The sequence below is a fragment of the Acomys minous genome (genome assembly GCF_964271855.1).
Source record: "Acomys minous genome assembly, chromosome: 13".
Lineage (NCBI taxonomy): Eukaryota > Metazoa > Chordata > Mammalia > Rodentia > Muridae > Acomys > Acomys minous.
In genome coordinates this window covers 5477448-5498156 of record NC_140495.1, presented here as the reverse complement: position 1 = coordinate 5498156, position 20709 = coordinate 5477448, and the positions used below count along the sequence as shown (strand labels likewise).

At 48.6% G+C, this 20709-nt stretch overlaps 1 protein-coding gene across 2 annotated transcripts in view; it reads left to right on the top strand.

Annotated features, from left to right (window-relative positions):
* ITGA9 (integrin subunit alpha 9) overlaps window positions 1-20709 on the top strand; it is a 316744-nt gene that overhangs the window by 252347 nt on the left and 43688 nt on the right. For both annotated transcript variants that reach the window (XM_084754233.1, XM_084754234.1), the window contains exons 21-23: window positions 1427-1516; window positions 4079-4187; window positions 11303-11410. In XM_084754233.1, coding sequence (XP_084610359.1) covers window positions 1427-1516; window positions 4079-4187; window positions 11303-11410 — 307 coding nt within the window. The remainder of the gene's footprint in view (window positions 1-1426; window positions 1517-4078; window positions 4188-11302; window positions 11411-20709) is intronic.

The following is a 20709-nucleotide window of genomic DNA, read 5'->3' as shown; positions in this document are numbered from 1 at the left end:
TAGCAGATGTTTGAGAGCTAGGTGTGGGGGAGTGGGGGAGATAAGCCCTGCCCAAGCCTCAGAGGGCCTGGGGCCTCCCGCGTGCCCAGCATCACTTTTAGCTGGGATCCCCTGTTCAGTCCGTGTGATAGAACCAGCCTTCAGCGTTCTGTCGGTTCAGCAGTCACACCCAAGAGCCATGTCTCTTTCCTGTGCAGCCTCTTGCCATGGCTTCAGCATCTCGGTCCTGACTGAAATTTAATGGCCAAGTGTGCCAAAGTGAGTAGAGGCCAGGCTTGGCTTTCCAATGACCTCAGCTCCCTCTGGCTCATAGCGAGGCCGTACGGTGCCTGAGCTTATCTAGTAGGTTTAAAGTGGTGATCCCTCTGCCCCTGGACTCACGGCGTGATGTTCACACACCTCCTTCCTGGCAGCCCTGTCCTGACTTTGGTGGTCACCATTTGTGCTGGCTAGTTTTAACTGGTCACCTTGCCGAAGCCACCTGAGAAAGGGGCCTCCATCGAGGGATTTCCCTCATCTGGTTAACCTATGGGCATGCCTTTGGTTGTTGACTGACATGGGGAGATCTAGCCCATCGTGGGCGCACCGTTCCCTGGGCAGGGCGTTCTGAACTGCTTAACGTGGAGAAAACTACATGGCAGCAAGCAGGCGACATGGTGCCTCTGTCTCTCTGCTCATGACTGATGTTTTAAGTTCCTGCCCTGACTTTCCTCAGTGGAAGGAAGGAATGTGAAAATGTGAGCCAGATGACCCCTCTCCTCCCTACGTTGGTTTTTTTGGGCGGGGGAGGAGTTTTATCCCAGCAATAAGAGTATAACTAGAGCATTATTTAGGAAGCAATCGCTTCAGGAGACCCCCCACATGCATCGGGGTTTCCACCTGTAGCCCCTCACAGCACACTCATCAGGAAGAGCTAAACCATGGCTTCTCCCACTCTGTTAGGCTCTCTCTGGGGAAAGCCAACTCTCGTGTGACAGGGAAGTACCAGATAATTTGTGCCCTGTCTCTTTCTTCCACCATAGTAGTAGTTCTCAGGGGTCTCTATGCCCTCAGCTGGGACACCCAAGATTTATAGTCTGTCCTACTTCCCAAAGTCCCCCCACCCACCCAGCTAGCCCGAGTCCAGGCTGCCTCCAGCATGCACCTCCTGGGTAGGAAGCCTCCAGTGGCTTCCTCCATTTCCTGGTCTCTTTCCCTCCTACCTACCAGTGTTTCCCGGGGTCGCCTCCCATATACGCTACCTGCCCCTCCCCGGCTTTGTACATGCCTCTCTGTTCCGGGGGGGGGGGGCCCTACCACAAACAGATGAGGACAGATAGGGTGAGTCTAAAGGGTGTAAGGATTGATGTGAGGCATCGGGCAGGCAAACCCTCTGCCAAGTGGCTTGCATTGACCACGGTCCCTTCATTCTTCTCTCCCCACACAGTGGCAACGTGGAGCGCTCTGAAGCCCTGAGTGACAACACTCTCACCCTGACAGTGCCACTGGTGCATGAAGTGGACACGTCCATCACTGGGTAAGCATCCAGAACACAGGGTGCCCTGCCAAAAAATACACACACACACACACACACACACACACACACACACACACACACACACACATTCCTCCCAGTGTGTATGTGTCATAGCCAAGAACAAGTGGCCCTGCCGCCTCCCTGCCTGCCAGCCTGGGAAAGCAGGAAGAAAATTTACCTGCAATGTGGCCCATATCCACCTCCCATCTGCTTTCCCTTTGGTCAGTCCCAGCCTCCCAGCCACATAGCTGGAAACATGGGGGTTGCCACGGTGCGTTCTCTGAACACTCTGTGTATCTTTATATGACCTATTCCCAGCCCCTGTCGCACACAGTCACTCCAGAGTACTGCACAGCGGCAGGCACTGCGGTTATGGGAGTAAAATACTAGCCAAAAGCTGCAGGGCAGGAGGTTGCAATGCTCCTCAAACCCTAGCTCACAGGACGGCTGCCCTTCCGACCAGCTCCACGGTTACTTCCGGCTTTTCGTGTTTCTGTTGGCTCCTCTGCCCCATGTCTGTGGCGGTCTGGAATAGACAGGAGCCATCACAACAATGCTACCAACCCATCCAGGTGAAGTCCACAGCCACTCGCTGCCGCTGGTTTTGTTGGAAAGCAGGGCTGCTGGCTGTGTCTGCAGGGGCACGAAGCAACCTGAGCTCAAGCTTAGAAAAATGAGGATTCAACGCCTGCTTCCAGCAAACACATTGCGTACCTTCTGGAAGTTCAGTTTCTCCTGTCAGTCTCTGGATTTTATCCATGGGTCCAGAAGCGTTGTTCCAGAGGGTGGGGCCGTCTGAGCAGTGGCGAGAGTCTGCTGGGAGCCACCAAGTGAACAGCCCTTGCTTGCCGGTCAGCAGCATGTTGTAGCATGGCTCTCAGACATGAGGCTTTGGTGGATGCATTTGCAAGACAGCGGCCGGCGTACACTGCCTGTGTTCACAGATCTGTTTTTAACCATACGGTTTATTTATCCATCCTGACTAAGGGACAGTACAAAGTGCCCAGAACCAGGCTTTGTCCTCAGGGATGAAGGGAAAACACCTCCCCCACCACACACACACACTTGATGGTATTGTCAAGGCCTTAGGGGACCTCGCTGTGAGGTGCTAAGTGCACGCCCCCCCACCCCCTCCCCATGAAACCATCAGTTAAACAAGGCAACCTCTGATCTTTCCAGGGGCGGGAAATGGGATGAGTTTAAATGAACCAGTTCTTGCCGGTCAGCAGTGCTTGGAACTCACTGTGCTACTAAAATAAAGTGCTTACACTTTGAAAAGACGGTGGCTGTCCTCTTGGGCTCAGTCCCACAAGGCCTCATACTGTTGTTTCGAGAACCTTTAAGCACCTAGATCCCACCGTTAGGGACTTCAGTCTGCTCTCTGTGTATGTGGGACTGCCAGCTTACTCACAGGCACAAATAGGAAAGTAGCTCACCAAGTGATGGCAACTCTTGAATCACCTTTTAGAAGACCACGATCTAACACTGTAAGATAATGCCATCACTGGATTTATTCTCCTTTGAAATTCTCCCATTCCTTTGTAATCTTTAGCATATGTATTGTTGCTTGTGTGTATGTGTAGGCAGGCATGAGCATGCATGGGTACCATAGAACATGTGGGGGTCGGGAGTCGGCTCTCTTTCCACCATGTGGGTCCCGGGGACTGAACTCAGGTCATCAGGATTGGTGGCAAGCACCTTTACTCCCTTAGCCATCTTACATGCTCCTAAAATTCTATCAAGTATTTTAATTTAATTCAATTTCTAATAAGTATGGGAGTCTGACAGATGATGCTTTAAAAATGAATTTCTTACAGTTTTGGTTGCCAAATACATAATTTATTTATATTTATTTCTCAAAAGCTCTACATTTCCCAACATGCTCTGCAGAAATGCCTTTCAAATGACAAAGTATATAATTTTAAAATCAAGAGGTTTTTTTATTTATTTTTGGTGGTGGTAGTTTTGTGAAGGAGTGTTGGGTTTTGTTTTGGTTTTGGTTTAGTTTGGTTTCTCTAGCTTTTGATTTTTAAAAGCTTATTTTAGGAACATAATTGGGATGGTAGCTAGAGAGATGGTTTAGTCAGTGCAGTGCTTGCAGAATAAAAACATGAAGATCTGAGTTCATATCCCCAGCACCCATGTAAGAAGCCGGGGCAGCCATGAGCATCTGTGACCCTAGAACAGGCAGATCCTTGAGGTTCTCTGTACAGTCCCCACCTCGGAGAATAAAGTGGAGAGAGGAGGACACCTGATGCTGACCTCTGACCTCTACACCTACATGTTCACAAGCAAACCAACAAATATGTACATACAAAGCAATATAATCTCACTGTGCAATGCTTATGTAGCTTAGGCTAAGAGACACGCTAGGGATGTCTGTTGGGAAGTCATGGGCAGCTGTGTTCCCTCAGAGGAGAGAGAAATGACCATCTAGCAAGGAAGAAAACCTGCTGGGAAGACACGGGTACAAGAGAGGTGATATCTGAGTTCTCAGCCCAGCAGTGACCTGGGGGCTTCGCCTCAGGTAGGATGACAGAGTTTATGCTTTTTCTCTTTCAGAATTGTGTCCCCAACCTCCTTCGTGTATGGCGAGTCTGTGGATGCATCCAACTTCGTTCAGCTGGATGACCAGGAGTGTCACTTCCAACCGCTCAACATCACTCTTCAGGTACCGCCCCCCAGGGACGTGTCCACTGATGAGAGGGCCAGCCTTTACCTTTGTTTACAGAGGAACCGGTCCAGTCTGCTGGGGGAGGGAGCGAGAGAGAGAGAGAGAGAGAGAGAGAGAGAGAGAGAGAGAGAGAGAGAGAGAGAGAGAGAGAACGAACCATATACCTACAGACCTCTGTGTTTTTGAGAACTTAGAACAGCCACACCAAAGAACAGTGGTTCTCAACCTTCCTAACACTATGACCCTTTGATGTGGTGAGGTGAGCATCAGCCATGAAATTATTTTTGTTGCTACTTCATAACTGTAATTTTGCTACTGTTATGAATCATGATGTAAATACCTAAAATGTAGGACATCTGATATGTGACCCCTGTGGGGTTCGTGACCCACCGATGGAGAACCATTGCCAATGAATGAGAGCTTTGTCAGGAAGGCTTGTACTGGCCATCATCCTCCCCTATACACATGCACATGCGCACACACACACACACACATACACACACACACACACACACACACACACACACACACACACACACACACACACCTCTTAAGGGCTTTAGGGGGCACCTCTCAGGGCCTTGCCACATCCATTTCCTCTAGCATTTTCATTCTGACTCTGGCCAGATTTTCTCCCCCTGGGGACCAGCCTTTCAGGAGTTCAGTTTCCTGAAAGCTAAGCTCTGCGAGCCTTTGCACCGTGGGAAGTGCCCTGGCCCCTCGCTGGGCCAGAGCTTACTCATCTTAGCTTCCTAAGCATCGGCTTCCCAGGTCCACTGGGTGTGTGGTCTGGAGACACCCAGAAGACCATCGTTCCTTCTCTTAGAGGTTGCAGACTTTTTTCCTGAAACAGCCAGAAGGTGGCACCTGTTGGGCTGTGGGGCTACAGTGAGGAGGTAGCTCAGAGAGATGGTTCTCCTTAGCCATGCGGCATACCTGGCATGTGTCTGTCTTTCATGTGCCATGGAATGGTACTCTGATTTCTTCCCCCAGAAAGTTAATGACATAACTGTTCTTAGTTTGCACTCTGGACGAGAGTAGTCACCAGGCCAGATTTGGTCTGTTTGCTGGTCTTTGCTTTTACAATATGGACTCTAAGCACAACTTCTCGAAATGGGAACATGTGGATCTGAAGCCAGGAGGACCACTGCCAGTCTGTGTCCTTTAGGGAGCAAGCACAGGAACTGTGGCCCCTGTGAGAACGGAGGGACCCAGTGTGGTCCCAGAACTGGGTGAGGCAAGCCTGGGAGAGGACTGGCCTGGCATTAATTAGAAAAGGCAAAATTCCCTTCATGTTAGCGACATCATGTTCAATGACAGCCACATCTCAAGGTTCTAGGTTCTGCCTTCCCGTGCTGTCCCCTGCCCATTCATCCTCCTCTATAGAGAGGATGCTCTCCCTGTGTGATACCCATTACTGGGGCCAAATAGCAGTGACTTACCTTGCTGTGGCTCCTCCTAAGTAGATGTATGATGTGACAAACAATGATGTGGTGAGGGTGCTGAGGACAGCTAAAGTATTTTGGGACTCACAGATGATGATCTTCCTCCACCCAGAGTGTCTTCTGGGCCAGGGGAACTCCAAAACCATGATAGATAACACATGTTTCCAGCTTAGAAAGGATGCGTCCTTGACCAGCTAAGCAGGCTGTCACACCCTCCCTTGATTTACGGAGAATAGGATAGGTCAGTGAGACTGCAAAGTGATGGCTGGGGTTGCACCTTCGGGTTCAAAAGCACCTCTCAGAGCCCATTTATTGTTTCTCTTTGCGTCTCTCGGTTGGATAGGAAACAAACACCAGGTAGATTTATTGTATTTCTGTGATTTATAGCCTTTCTTCTCTTGAAATACAGGATGCAGACAAGAGAATTATTTAGAAAGTCTCAAATGACCCAGACAGTGTCATAAAAAATAAATAAATAAAAAGGCCTGGGCACCGAAAAAGACAAGAGGAATGCTAGCTATGTAAAATCCCAGATTTATAACAGATTCTGATTGTTAGTACCTTCATAGAGGATAGAAGGAAAGGATGAGTAGATGGATAGATGGACAGACAGATGGGTGAATAAATGAATGGATGAATGGATGGCTTATGATGGATGGATGGATGGATGGATGGATGAATGGGTGGGTAGATGGATGGATGGATGGATGGATGGGTGGATGGATGGGTGGGTGGATCATGGATGGATGGATGGATGGATGGATGGGTGGATGGGTGGATAGATGGATGGATGGATGGATGGATGGTGGGTGGGTGGAACGTGGATGGATGGATGGATGGATGGATGGATGGATGGGTGGGTGGATGGGTGGATGGATGGATAGATGGATGGATGGATGGGTGGGTGGATGGGTGGATGGATGGATAGATGGATGGATGGATGGATGGATGGATGGGTGGGTGGGTGGATCGTGGATGGATGGATGGATGGGTGGGTGGGTAGATCGTGGATGGATGGATGGGTGGATTGATGGATGGATAGCTAAGTGGATGGGTGGATGGATGGATGGACATATGGACAGACAAAAAGGCAGATGGATGGATTCTGAGGGTATGCAGCTTATTTTTCCAGATGGTTCTCTGAAGGTATTTTTAAAGGGAACTTAAAGTTTGGTATCTAAGAACATAGCTTATTTCACATGTAATCTGAAACTAAGAACCCAGCTGGAGACTGTGGCCCTCGGAACTGAGTGATTGGCACGGTCCTTAGATAAAGCACTGAAGTGTGAGCTGTGGCCTGAGGAAGCTTCAGGCATCAGTCCAAGTCTGAGGCAGCAAAGCCTGTGTTTCTGGAACCTTACTTACTGGCGTGTTTTTCTAGTACAACCATTGTGAGTACAGTTGTCCAGGCAGAGGGTCACTCAGATCAGGAGTCATAGTGACCAAGCGTGGGGCTGGTGTGGGGAGTGGGGAGAATGTGGTGAAATCTCTCAAGTGTTTCTTTGTCCTCAGTATCATTCCTGAAACAGAAACAAGACTTCCCCGAGGAGGGGTCTTCTGTGCCTTCTATAGGTCTGCTGCTCAACAAGATGCATGTGAGCTAAGAGACTCCACTGCAGATGCAGATGGGGAAAGGCTGGCTTTTGTGCCTTGTGAGTCATCTTTCCAACAGAGACACAGAAGTTTGTTGGCTCTTAACAGTGATTGGTTTGATTTGGATTCATTTGGCTTGATTTTCCCATCAGGAGTCAAAATGCTTCTCCCACCTGAAGAACTATAAGGGAATATATTGCAGACGTCATGCACAAGCCTTCACACAAACGCAGGTGTCAAGACGCCAGCATGGCAAGTGATTGTTTGTTGGGATTTAAAAACAAAATAAACAAACAAACAAACCAGAATCTCATTGTATAACCCTGTCTAGCCTGGAAATCGTAGAGAGCCACCTGCCTCTGCCTCGTGAGTGCTGGGGTTAAAGTCATGTACCACACCTGGCTGCTGTATTGTTTTTATGATACCAGATTTCACTGTGTGACCCAAGTTAGCCTAGCACTGGTGACTCTCCTGCCTCTGCCTATTAAGTTCTGGGAAGATAATGTTAACAGTAAATCTGATAATGCAGGCTGCCTCTGAGCAGTAAGACCATGTGGACGAGCGCCCTCTCTCCTGTGCTCCCCCCATCCATGCTTTCCCAGGGGTCTGCAATTCTGAGCTCTTGAGTTTTTCTTGAAATTAGTTGCTCCGCTTGTAGCTGAATGCTCCTTCCTTCTCTTGTAGCTGAGGGCTATTGCTGTAAGCCTTGTCCTTTGGGAATCACGGGTTGACAACCATCTCTCATCCAGTCATTTTTCTTTTTTCTTTTTTAAAATTCTTTTTCGTTCTTTTTTTCTTTTTTTGTTTCGTGGAAACAAAACAACCTACTGTGAGAAAGAACCACAGAAAGCCAGGCTTTCTATGGAAAGCTGGCTATGAGCAGAGGCCACACCTTCAGTGCGTGAACGTACACACCTCCAGTGCGTGAACGTACACACCTTCAGTGCGTGAACGTACACACCTTCAGTGCGTGAGCGTACACACCTCCAGTGCGTGAACGTACACACCTCCAGTGCGTGAACGTACACACCTCCAGTGTGTGAACGTACACACCTCCAGTGCGTGAACGTACACACCTCCAGTGTGTGAACATACACACCTCCAGTGCGTGAACGTACAGCTTGGGTGGTTTTGTTTGCTGTTGGCTCTGCCTCTCTAGCCTGAGCTGCAGAGACAACGCTGACGCCCTGCCTTTTGTTTCTCGCCCCAGGCTGCCTGGCAGGGTCTCACTCCTCCCTCTCTCCCCCTCATCCCATTCCCATCATTGCCGCTTAGCACGGCAGCGCACGCCCGCAGTCCCAGCCTTTGGGAGACAGCGGCAGGAGGATCATGAGTCGAGGGCAGCTTGGTCCACATAGTGAGTTCTAAGGCAGCCTGAGGGTTCATGGGGAGAGATCCTTGCTCAAAACTAAAGAAAGCAAATCTATAAGCTTCATTCATCTCTTTTATTAAAATTTTTTTAAATGATACACCTATTAAACTTTGTCTGTTTAAAGTATGCAGTTCAATGATTTTTGGAGTATTTGTAGAATTTTGTTTCCTCACAAAATAAATTTAGAACATTTCTATCACCTCAAAAAAAAAAATTGCACAGTTGTCAGTCCCTGGCTATAAAGACTTACCTTGAAAATAGGTGCAAGTCTGGCTCCAGACCCCTTAAATTAAGTAAATAGCCCAACAAAGCGAGTCGTACAAGAGACAGGGTTTCTCTGTGTAGCCCTGGCTGTGCTGGACTCGCTTTGCAGACCAGGCTGGCGCAGTGATCCGCCTGCCTCTGCCTCCTCAAATGCTGGGGCTACAAGCATGCACCACTGCTCTTCTAAGTCATACAAGTTTTTATACAAAAGCTATATTCACACTATATTGTAGCGCTTACGTGAGTAACAGAATAACTAGAAAACAAGAAACACACCTTAATTAAGTGTGCTTTCTTATGAGGTTCAGCAGTTGAAATATTGTTGTGGAAAAGGGTTTTCCCCAGGAGGATGCACACTGACCATCCTAGCTGCTTGTTGAGAAGGTTGTAGTATCTCTGAAAACAACAGGGACATTTGCTGCATCCGTTGACCTTGTACTCATGGAGAATTCTTGATAGAAGACGATGCTGCTTGGTGTTCTATCAACAGTAGACATACTATAAATATTAGAGTCAGCCTCTCTGACTCCTCAGAGTCACCTGTAAGAGCTGGAAGCAACTCCACCCAAACACCCATCACACTGATGTCTGACTGGCCACACTGATCATGAATGTTCTCAGTAGCCAGCCCTTTCTTGGTTTGGATCTGTGACGATTAGTTTAATTATCAACTAAGCACAGTCTCAGAATAACCTTGGCGTTGGGTCTAGGTGAGTGATTGTCTACGTTAGGTTGGCCGCTTGATATGTCTGTGGGAAAGTATCTTCAATCTAAGTGATATGGGAAGACCTGCCCACTGGGGGTGGCGCCATTCCCTGAGCGGAGGAGCCTCGATGGCGTGAGAGTAAAGGAGCTGAGTACCAGCTTGCATGCATTTGTTCACTGCCCTCTGCTCTGTTGAGCAATAGATCACAGTAGCGGGCAAAGCATTCAGGAAACGGGTGTCAAAAGAACTGCAGTCCAGTCTTTGTGACTCTGTTAGAGCACGTGGGCTCCAATCACTATAATGTGTCCACCTGAATGATCTAAAATATTTTATCCCACCCGGGCAGCCATTAATCTGTGTTCTGTTCCTGTAAATACACCCATTTCCTAAATCCCTCCTCTTACTTACTCTCTCTGCCCCGAGTGTAACCTCTTGTCTTTGCTCTGTCACTTCACCTTTGTTGGTCTCTCTGTGGCTTCTTTCTTTTCCCTTCTTGCTTGGCTTTGAGATGAAAATGAAGAGATGGTAGAGAAGAAAACAGGGGGGTGGGGGTAAAAGTTTTACAGGATCCTATACTGAGCTCAAGAGATATGCGGATGTCACCAAACTGTGTCAACAGAATGGCCTGGATAGCACATGCAGCAGCCCTGGTTGGTTTGGTTTGGTTTAGTTTGGTTTGGTTTGGTTTTTCAAGACTTGGTTTCTTCATGTAGCCCTGGCTGTCCTGGAACTTACTCATAGACCAGGCTGCCCTCAAATTCACAGAGGTCTGCCTGCCTCTGTTTCCCTAGTGCTGGGATTAAAAGCTTGCACCCCCCACCCCCCACCTGACACAACAGCCTTTTGTAGGAATCAGGTCATTTTGGGACACCCCATGGTCACTGAAGTTCATCATTATCTCAAACTGTGAAAAGTATAACTTTGGACCAGGCCACTGGGTCTCAGAGATGACTCTTGTGTTGCATTTATCTTATCTGTATGGCCTAGGAAGCCAATAACTGATACAATGAGGCTGCAAGCACTACACTGGGCAGAATCTAAACTACTACTAATGTACTAGTAACCTAAACTAAACTACTCTAATCTTATAGCCTCAAAACCTACATATATCCCAAGCACTTGCCAATCTGATGCTCCTCAGACAGCTTCTCTCCCCAGGGGCCAACTATCCAACAGCCAACCTGCTCCTCCCTTTCTCCAAAGCCCCACCTTCCACTTCCTGTCCTTCTGTCCAGCTGATTGGCTAAACAGTGCTTTATTGACAACTGCTACATCCACTCAAGGCATTTCTACACACTCCTGGGCACAGCATCCCCTGGGAAGTGTAAATTGCTACCCTGCCCATCCCAACTGCTCCAGAAACTGGGTGTGGCCCTCCTCACACCACCCACCTATGTCTGAGAAAGTTCTAGACTGTTCTTATATTATTCTAGACTGTGAGGACCCCTGAACTTTGATATCTGAGTAACTGTGAATAAAATTTTAGGCATGTAAAGTTAAATACAGTTTTTAGTAAGAAGAAGACAAGGACATCCTCAGTTTTGTTAGAACTCCACTGTTTAGTATTTAACTAAAATCAGAGCCAAGTGATGTAGTGTCTATTTCAACTAAAAGCATATCTAAATAAATTAATAAGTCACATCCTAGATCCAAGCCATCATGTCTTTGCAGGGTTCAGAGATGCATCACATGACCTGAAGGTCTGACGCTTTCCATGTGCTCCACCCCACAGGTCTACAACACGGGCCCCAGCACCCTTCCTGGCTCATATGTCAGCATCTCTTTCCCCAGTCGGCTGTCACCAGGTGGTGCAGAGCTGTTTCAGGTCCAGGAGATGCTGGTGAGTCCTCCATTTGTGTCCTATATTGGTTTCAGCTTTGAGCTGTCTGTTTGAAATTCATATTCTACTCTCCTGGAATCTACTCAGAAAGCCCAGGGAGTCTAGCTGACTTCACTACTCTGGAGACATATCAGAGGAAGCCAAAAGAAGGACATTAACTTTTGTGTTGAGACAGTTTTGGTTGATGCCATAAGACCTTGGAAGGGATGAGGAGGGTATGGTTGTAAATTCATCTCCCAAGGGGCTTGTGGCACCTCTGAGAACTCCTGAAGACTGCAGTCGTGTGTGTGTGTGTGTGTGTGTGTGTGTGTGTGTGTGTGTGTGTGTGTACACTCGTGTGAGCGCACGCGCACGGGGTCTCTCACCAGGTTCTGTTCCTCCTCTTATATAGATACCAGCATTCAATCACAAGACCTATGCCGTGGTGATTTCACTTAACCTCAGTCACCCACCAAAGGCCCTGCTTTTTGGCACCCGTTGTCACATTAGACCCAGGGCATTAACTGCCAGTTTGAGTTTTAGAGAGAGTAAACACTTTCACACCATAACACCTCTCAGGCCTGCATCTGTCTCAGCTCAAAGGCCTAGCCACGGCCTGGATTCCTTTTCTCATAGACTTCACACCCAGCACACAAGCAAACCTAGCACGTGCCCCTTCGTAATGCTGCCAGGGTGAGCACTGTGTACACCTTTGCTTCCAGAGCCGCACATAAATGCTGCCACCCATCGCGCTGGTCATGGTAGCGGCCCTTCGCTTTGCCCTGTCTTTGCCCTGGACTCTTACAGTCCATCCTTGGTTGGATACACCTCTGTATAAAACATCCTCATGGCCGAGCATGGTGGCACACGCCTTTAAAAATCCCAGTACTCGGGAGGCAGAGGCAGGCAGATCGCTGTTGAGTTCGAGGCCAGCCTGGTCTACAGAGTGAGTCCAGGACAGCCAAGGCAACACAGAGAAACCCTGTCTCAAAAAACAAACAAACAAAAAATCCTCATGGCTTCTCTGCCCCATAAGTTCTCCCGGCCCTTCTGCTGTCCCCACGCTCTATGGCCTGTCACTCCGCCCACCTCCTCTTGGCTAGTCCCCTCTGCTGCAGCCTCCTTGCTGTTTGCAGGTGGTCTTCCTTCTGCCTCCAGAATTCGGCCTTCCTCTTCCTCCCATTGGAGTGCCCTCCCCACCCCACCCCCTCCCCCCACCCCCAGTTATCCACACAGCCTTCTCCAGGTACTGCAGGCTCCGCCTTATCAGTGAGCCCCTCCTTCTGCCTCTATCTTAACACCTTCATCCCTCTTTCTTGCTCACGTTCCACCTTGTCACCAAGCTGACATCCTCCATCTATTTTCATATTAGGCCACATAAGCTGCCTCCTGTCTGTTCCCTATGAGGATGAGGATTTCCCTCTCTCTCTCTCTCTCTCTCTCTCTCTCTCTCTCTCTCTCTCTCTCTGGATGTTCAGAAAATATCCATGGACTATGAGAAACATCTCCATATTCTAAAGCAGCTGCTAACCCTGCAAGTGATTTCAGGGAAATATGGAAAACACCCTCAGCAGAACCCTTGGCCTAGTGACTGGATGTTTGATTGTTGAGGGGTGATTTACTCTCCAGGAAAATGGATTGTGAGGCAATCACCTCTTTCTGAGCCCCTAGAAAGGATGAAGACAGACCTGGGTGGAGGGGGGGTGCCACACAGGAAAGCACATGCAGGCGGGTTGAGAGGATCAGGAGAGCATGGGAGAGACAGGCAGACAGCCAGAGAGATGGTCCCTCCATGCATGGTTTGAAACGCAGGGCAGCAAGCCCATGGCCTGTGTCGAAAGGATGCTGCCACAGGGCAGAGGTTTGGGAAGCTTTGTGGGATGCAGTCAGTGTTTCTGGCATTGGCATCCTCTTAGTCACATGGCCCAGAGATGAAAACCATGTGAGTGCTAGTGCTGAGCAGATCCTGGTCCCTGAGTTGTCTGCTCAGTTGCTCGTGTGCCTCATACTATTCCATGTGTGCCCTGCCTGTGCTGTGTCCCTGTCTGTGGGCCCTGCTGAACCGACAGAAGACAGTCCCCCACTGTTGGGTACCAACAGGGTGACAGTGTCAGAACTTAGCTTGAACTTGGCAACGCGCACACTTCTGTCTTCTTGCATTTTTTATGTTTAGTGCTGAGGATTGAGGATAGGGCTTGGTACATACAAAGTGCCCCCTCTTCTCCTTTTTTAACTGTTATTAACCGTAGTAACCAATGCTCTTCCTTGTCCCCAATATCTGGAAGAATAGTGTCCTCATGGGGCACACAGTATTCTGTAAGAGATGCTCACGTGAACATCTACAGTGTTATAATGAGACACAAACCTCACCCACCTCATGACATGAGCAGAAGTAACTAACGATAGGCCAGCCAGAGCATTTAAGTCTCTTGGGGCAGAGGGGTGCGTCCAGGCATCTCAGAACCACACCCTTTAGCCTCCTCACTGGTCTATTGCGTGTGGATATGTGTTATGTTTTCCCAAGGGCTTTCAGTCAGAGTGGCTTGTCTGTGAGTCTAGCTGATGACCCCGAAACCACCAAGAAGAAAGAAGAGCTGCCTTCTTTCTGGTTCTTGAGTTCTCAGAAGCAAACCCTTAGGTTTTTTTAAAACAATATTTAGGGTGTGGCCAGTCACAGAGGTTCTCAGTGGCCAATCCTAGTGAAAAGCACTAGTGTGACATAGGAAGGCAATTCCCAGGCAGCAGCAAATGTCAAGCACTGTGTTCTTATAAAGAGCCCGCACCAGATGACTGATGAGGGGACTGGAAACAACCGCATGGGTGATATGCTGTAGCTACAAGCAAGGATCCCAGACACATGACTCGGAGGCCTGAAGCTAGCTCACCTTTGGCCTTAGGGCCCAGCCCAGTCCTCTGTTGCTCTATGGGACTTGAGACCACTCCCTAGATCAGGTGTGGCTAGCTAAGGTAACTTCATTTCTGCCACGTCCTTCTAGACTTTGAATGGAATAGGGATTTCATTTTGGGGACTCAAATAGTAACCTAGATTTCTCTATGTTGTTGTGATAAAATAGTCTGACCAAAAGCAACTTGGGTAAGGCATGGATTTATTTGGCCTGTGCTTCCAGGCCACCATCCATCATTGAGGGAAATCGAGACTGGAACTGGCACAAGGACCTTGAAATAGGAAACCCTGGAGATGTGCTTGTTGCTGCCTCACTACAGGTTCACAGGCAGCTAGCTTTTTTATGCAACCTAGGGACCACCTTTCCAACTGAATGGGGCCACCCACAGTGGGCTGGGCCCTCTTGCATCAATTACTAATCAGGACAGCCCCATAGCCTGCCAGTCCCTCAACCGAGACTTCCTCCTCAGATGACTCCAGGCTCTATCTAGTTAACAATTAAAGCCAATAGCACACTCAGCTTAGTGCTCCTCCTAGGAGCACTCCGGAGCAAAACCTCCGAGACCCAGGCCTGTGTGCTTTCAAATGAAGGCATGCATCCATCAAACCTTCCTGCAGAAGGAACAGATATGGAGAAAGTACAAAACAAACAGACCACCCTGGAAATGATATAAAGACAGCTGGCTACCGTTCGGGAAGAAATCACAGAAAACCGGTGCAGAGCAGACAAAAAGTAGATGAATTCCAGGCATATGGTTGATTTTTCTTTTTTAAGCATGGAAAGTACTGAGTAGTTTCATAACCTTCGCATGGGAAGCCCATCTCCTAAGCCAGTCCCAATTCCCAGAAGAAAAGATTGACTTTTCTGTTGTTGTGATAACGGAATTGGCACAGGCAACTCATGGGGGAAAGGATTTATTTGGGCCTACAGTTTCAGTGTCTGTAGTGCCAGAGAGGCATGGCAGCAGGCAGGAGAGCAGGAAGCCAACACATCACATCTTCACTGCAAACCCAAAAGTAGAGAGCGAACAGGTATGGGCAAGGCTGTGAACTGGCAAAGCCAGCCCCTAATGATGTATTTCCTCCAACAAATCTGCACCACTTTGCCAAACACCAGCTTGGAGCTGAGCCCTCAAATACCTGAACCTAAGGAAGACATTTCTCATTCAAACCACAGATATAAATCAATAAAGATGTTACTCTTTCACGGCCTCAAAATACTTCACAAACAAAGCCCAGCAGGTACTTGGAGAAATAGATTTGCAACATAGTTAATAGGTAAGTGATGTACTATTTGTTTCAAAATAACAAGGAAAGCCAAAAATCACACAAATGCGTTGGGGAGGGCAGAAAATTAACAAGACAAGTTTAAGCGGCAAATAACAAACCAAGCCTCCTTGTCATTGCAAGGTAACAAGGTTTTAATCTTTGAACATGTTGTTGGCTAAGATAAAGAGCAATAACTATGCCCACAAATATGACAGGTGTAAAAGACAGAAAAAGAAACTGTCAAAATTTAAATAAGAGCCCTAATAGGCCCACTTCTGGGAGTCTGTTCGGAGAGACTGGAATCTGCTCAGCTAAAAGTTTGCCTTTCTGAGAACAGATGTGGGTTGTCATGGTTTGAGCACCACCAGTAGGCCTTTCCTATTTAGATAAAGTGAAAGGTAACTTCATCTATTCCACTCCAGTTCTGAGAGGGGGCTGGTAGAGTTGAGATAACAATTAATGCTGAATTCATATCATAGGAACTTATCACAAGCTGGAGAGATGGCTCAGAGGGGAAGGTGATTGTTACACAAGCATAAGGAGCTGGTTTACCCTGAGCATCTGTGTAGAAGCTGTGCAGTAGCACACGTCTTAATCCTAACCCTAGAGGTGAGGATTCAGGAGGGCCTCTGGGACTGGCCGGGCAGCCAGGCTAGCCAATCAGCGAGCTCCAGGTTCAGGGAGCACACAGCAGAGAAGACAGCTTGCTAGTTGCTTTTCAGTTGCTTTGATAAAATGTCTTGGCAAGAAGCAGTGTAGGGAAGGAAGGGCCTGTTTGGTTCACAGTTCTGAGTTACAGACATGGGGAAGTCAAGGCAGGAACTTAAGTCGTCGTGTCCACGGTCAGGGCCAGAGAGAGCAAAGACATGCTCGCGTGCTTGTGCTCGGAGTCCTCTGCCTCTCTTCGCTCCTGTAGAGTCCAGGGCTCAGCCCATGAGATGGTGCTGTCCACAGTCAGGATGGGTCAATGAATGCCACTCAGAAAGTCCCCATGGCATGCCACAGGCCGGCCCGATCTAGGCAATTCGCCCCTGGGACTTTCTTCCCAGGAGATTATAGGTTTTCAAGTTGACAATTAAAGCTAACCAGAACAGTACCCAGTGTCAACCTCTGACCTTCACATGCACATGCCTGTGTATATATGCACCCAATGTTAACTTCTGACTTCCACATGCACACACCTGTGCATACAAGTCCCCAATGTCAACCTCTGGCCTCCACGTGCACACACATGAGCATAGACACACACATATACACACAAGTAAATGAGCATGTCACAAAAATGCAGTACAGAGCCACTGTATCAAGTTCAGTGTATACCAGGACAAGTTTGTCTGGTCACATAACTCAGTGAGGAAATGAAGGCACAGGAAAGAGTTACAGGGCCATGCAAGGTCTGAGTTTATAAGAACCTGGTTTGGTAGTCACTCTGGACCACTGAGCTGCACAGTCACTTGCAAGCCTCATGATGTCATTCTGTCAGTCATGATGTCCCCTAGCTGCACTGACACCATCTAGAAGACAGACCTGTGGAAATGCAGACCCACACTAAACCTGAACTTCTGACTCCAAGTCTCCACCTGGACCAGATCCCACTTTGAGAAGCCCAGTCCACATCACAGTATTTTTACTAATGTGCTTCCATTTTCCTGTCTGTCAAACAGCGACGACAGTTGTTGCTGAGTTAGGCTGTCATGAGAATTTGTTTTTAAGCCACATGTCCTTTCACTCAATAGTCACTTTACACCCAGCACATGTCAAGTGTTACTACAGAGAAGAAAAGACAGACAGACAGACAGACACAGACAGACAGAGTGTAATCATTCCCAGCGCTCACCTTCTGGAAGGGGAGACAAAGATGAGGAAAGTCCCCAGCACATCACTTGGTGCTAGGTGCTATGGAGATGAACTGAGGAAGTAGAGGACAGAGGGAAGGACAGGGAGAGTGTTTGGCAGTGTCCCTCTGAGTCCCCCTGTCAGGGCAGGTGACTAAGCAACCCCAGGAACATACATAATAAGATCTTTCTGTTTGGTGGCCTTGGCAGGTTTATGGGGCAGTCTCTCTGCCTTGCCCTCACTTGGTTTGATTTTTCTCTTTGAAAGGGCCACCCCTGGAGGCCACCCTGACTGCAGCATGGGCACCCCGAAGTGTGCATGTGTAGGTTCATTAGTGCTCACTCTTGGGGGGTTCCCTGTCACCACTGAGTCACTTGCTTCTCTGACAGTGGCTGGGACAATGACATTGATGCTTAAAGTGGTGTGGGAGTCTTTTCACATGGCTGTGCTTGGATGCTAATTACAACAGAAAGTCTCTCTTGCGGCAGGCTTCCAGGAGGCTGAGGCTCAACTTGTATACAAACAAGCCAGGCCTGGTGCTTTCTTTCAAGCAGTCGGTCAGATAACCCGAAGCAAAACAGAAGGACTTACAGTTCTGTCTTAATCTCTACCATAGCTCATGCTGTTTTCTCCACACAACCCAACCACCCTCCAATCCCCCCACTCCCCCACCCCATCCCCCAATCCCCTCCCTTGCTCTCTTCTGCAGGAAAGCAAAGGCTTGCCCTGTACCAGACTTGCTCTCTGGGGGAGAGAGTCCTTCTAGGGAGAGCTCGAGGCTTAGCTTCCGCCCCCGCCCCCAGCAGTGAGAGATGGATTTACTACCCAGAGTGGCTTTGGGGCTTACATAATCTAGCCCTCTGCCTTTGGGCGGAATGCAGCCAAGATGTCTTTTCAGTACAACAGAACCCTATTTCCAGCAGGTTCTCTCTGCTGAGCCATCCCAGCATCCTCCAAATCCCACTGTTGTGCCTGGCCTTGGTCTTCCATGCGCTCATTTCCCTCCTGACCTTTTCTTTGCTGAAATGGAAAGCAGCTGCCCCATGGCCTCTCACAGAGAGATGAGCTATCGCCCAATCATTCTTCCCCCTCTTTCCTACCCCAGGGCATTGTCTTCGTGGACTCAAAAAAAAAAAAGAATAAAAATTCAAAACTAGGCAGCATATACTGTGCTTTTTTAGTCCATCTCTCTCATCATGAGAACCTGCTTTGTAGGAGAATTTCACCCACTCATGATTGCTTCCCGGTGTAACTCAGAGACACCCTGGAGAGTCTCTGTAAGAAGGTTTTAAAAAGGAGAGTCCTGTAATCGACCCTTATAATTCCAGGTCTGGAGAGGCAAAGACAGGAAGATCCCCGGGGCTTGCTAGCTAGCCAGTCAAGCCTAATTGGATAGCTCCGGATTTAGTAAAAGAGTGTGTCTCTAGAAAATGTGGAGGAAGATCTCTAATATCAACCCATGGCCTACACACAGACACACACACACACGCACGCGCACGCACACACGCGTGCATGCGCGCACACACGCGCGCTCCAATAAGAAGATTGCATTGGCTCAACCACAAGGTCTGAAACCCTGCATACATGCCCCAGCCTTCCTGGCTGTGTTCTCCACTCTCCCACCTCCAGCCTCCTTCTGACTTACAGCACAGGGACCATTCAGGGTGCTGGGGCGTCACCCCACCACCGCCACCCCCTGTGTGCTTCCCTGGCCGTGGTCCTGGCACACAGCTTCTCCTTCCCCACTGCTCCCCCAGATCCAGTTCCTAGGGCCTCTCATCCATCATGTCCTCCCCAGGTGCTCATGCCACAGTGTTCTGGAATATACGTCTGAGTCTAGAGCCTGCTCTCTCAGGTGGTCTCCTCTGGCCCCCCAGCCCCAAGGCTGTGAACCCCACTCTTGCCTCCATTGCACTGTGGTATTTTCTCCACAGCTTTTGTCACTTGCTAAAGTCACTCTATTTGACGTCTGCCTTCTCTCAGGAGACTCAGGCCATCGTGAGAGCAAAGGGCATGGCCCCGTTTTCTGTGTATGTCCACATCTGCTGCCTGGGCAAAAGTATGAGCTGGGAGAAATAAAGGGACTCCCTGCCCACAGCAGCTGCACCACCACGGACACAATTCCTTCTGCCGTGGGCTTAGGAGATAGATCCTGAGCTAGCAATAGACTCTAAAGGGTATCTAGAGGGTATGTCACATGTCCTAAAAATCTGGCGGGGGAGGAAATGTGTATTCTCTGAGAATCCCCAAATAGAGCCATTTTGGAAAATCCTATTCATCTGCCAGCAGAAGTTGCCCGAATTTCAATCTGAGAATGAAAAGGAAGGAAATAGACCCATCAATGCGAAAGCGTAAAATCCACAAACTTTGGGGACAGTTGTTAAGTGATCATTTTTCCTCATACATATCAGCTGATTTTGTCAACGGCTTTAAGCCACCCTTTTTCTTCTTCATGTCCATGTATGGATGTGAGCCATGTAGTAAAGTTTCAGAAATAGGTCAGGATAAAGTTTAATTTTTTTTTTCTTCAGCAGGAGCCAAATACTTTGTAAAGAAGAGAAAATGTTGGGTTGAATTCTGCATCAGTAGGTAAAGAGAGACAGTTGATTGAAGTTCGGAAGTGACAGTTGCATTTGGGGGACACTTGGTCTATGTGAGCTTGGCTAGTAGGTAAAATAGTGTGTCCCTGGGCTGATTTTGTGCTTCACTCACTGGAGGGCAGGGACAAGTGCCAGCTTGGGCTGTGTGGACATGGTACAGGCCAGAAACTGACCTTTGAACTGTGTGGACGTGGAGATTAAACCAAGCCAGCAGTGCCATCTTCCTGCTGACCGAGGGTGCCTATCTTATCAAGGAGTCTGAATAAATTGTGTCCAGCTGCCAGGACACCTCACTGTCATTGCATTGCCAGCTGGAATGCTGTTGCTTAGATGAATGGTGTTTCTGGTCCCCAACATGAACAGGCCTTAAATGTAGGGAATTAAACAGTCAGTTTCCCTCCATCCCTTAAAACAAACACGCGCCACCCTCCCCCCACCCCCAGCCTTGCTGGTGTGCGCATGGCAGGTTGTTAAAAAGTCCAGAACAGAAATCTTGCTGAGGATAAGCAGGGCTCATCTGCCACTGCCGAGACACACATGGTTCTCGTTTAACCTGCTGAGGCCTGAGTGTGTCTCAGAAACACAAAATATGGGGGATGGCTTTCTTCTGTGCACCCCAAATTCCTTCTCACCAGAAGGAATTGCATCACCAGCCCCTGAGAAGTGGTGGTCTCCCTGGCCGTTGGGGACCACCTTTTCCTCCCCTTTAA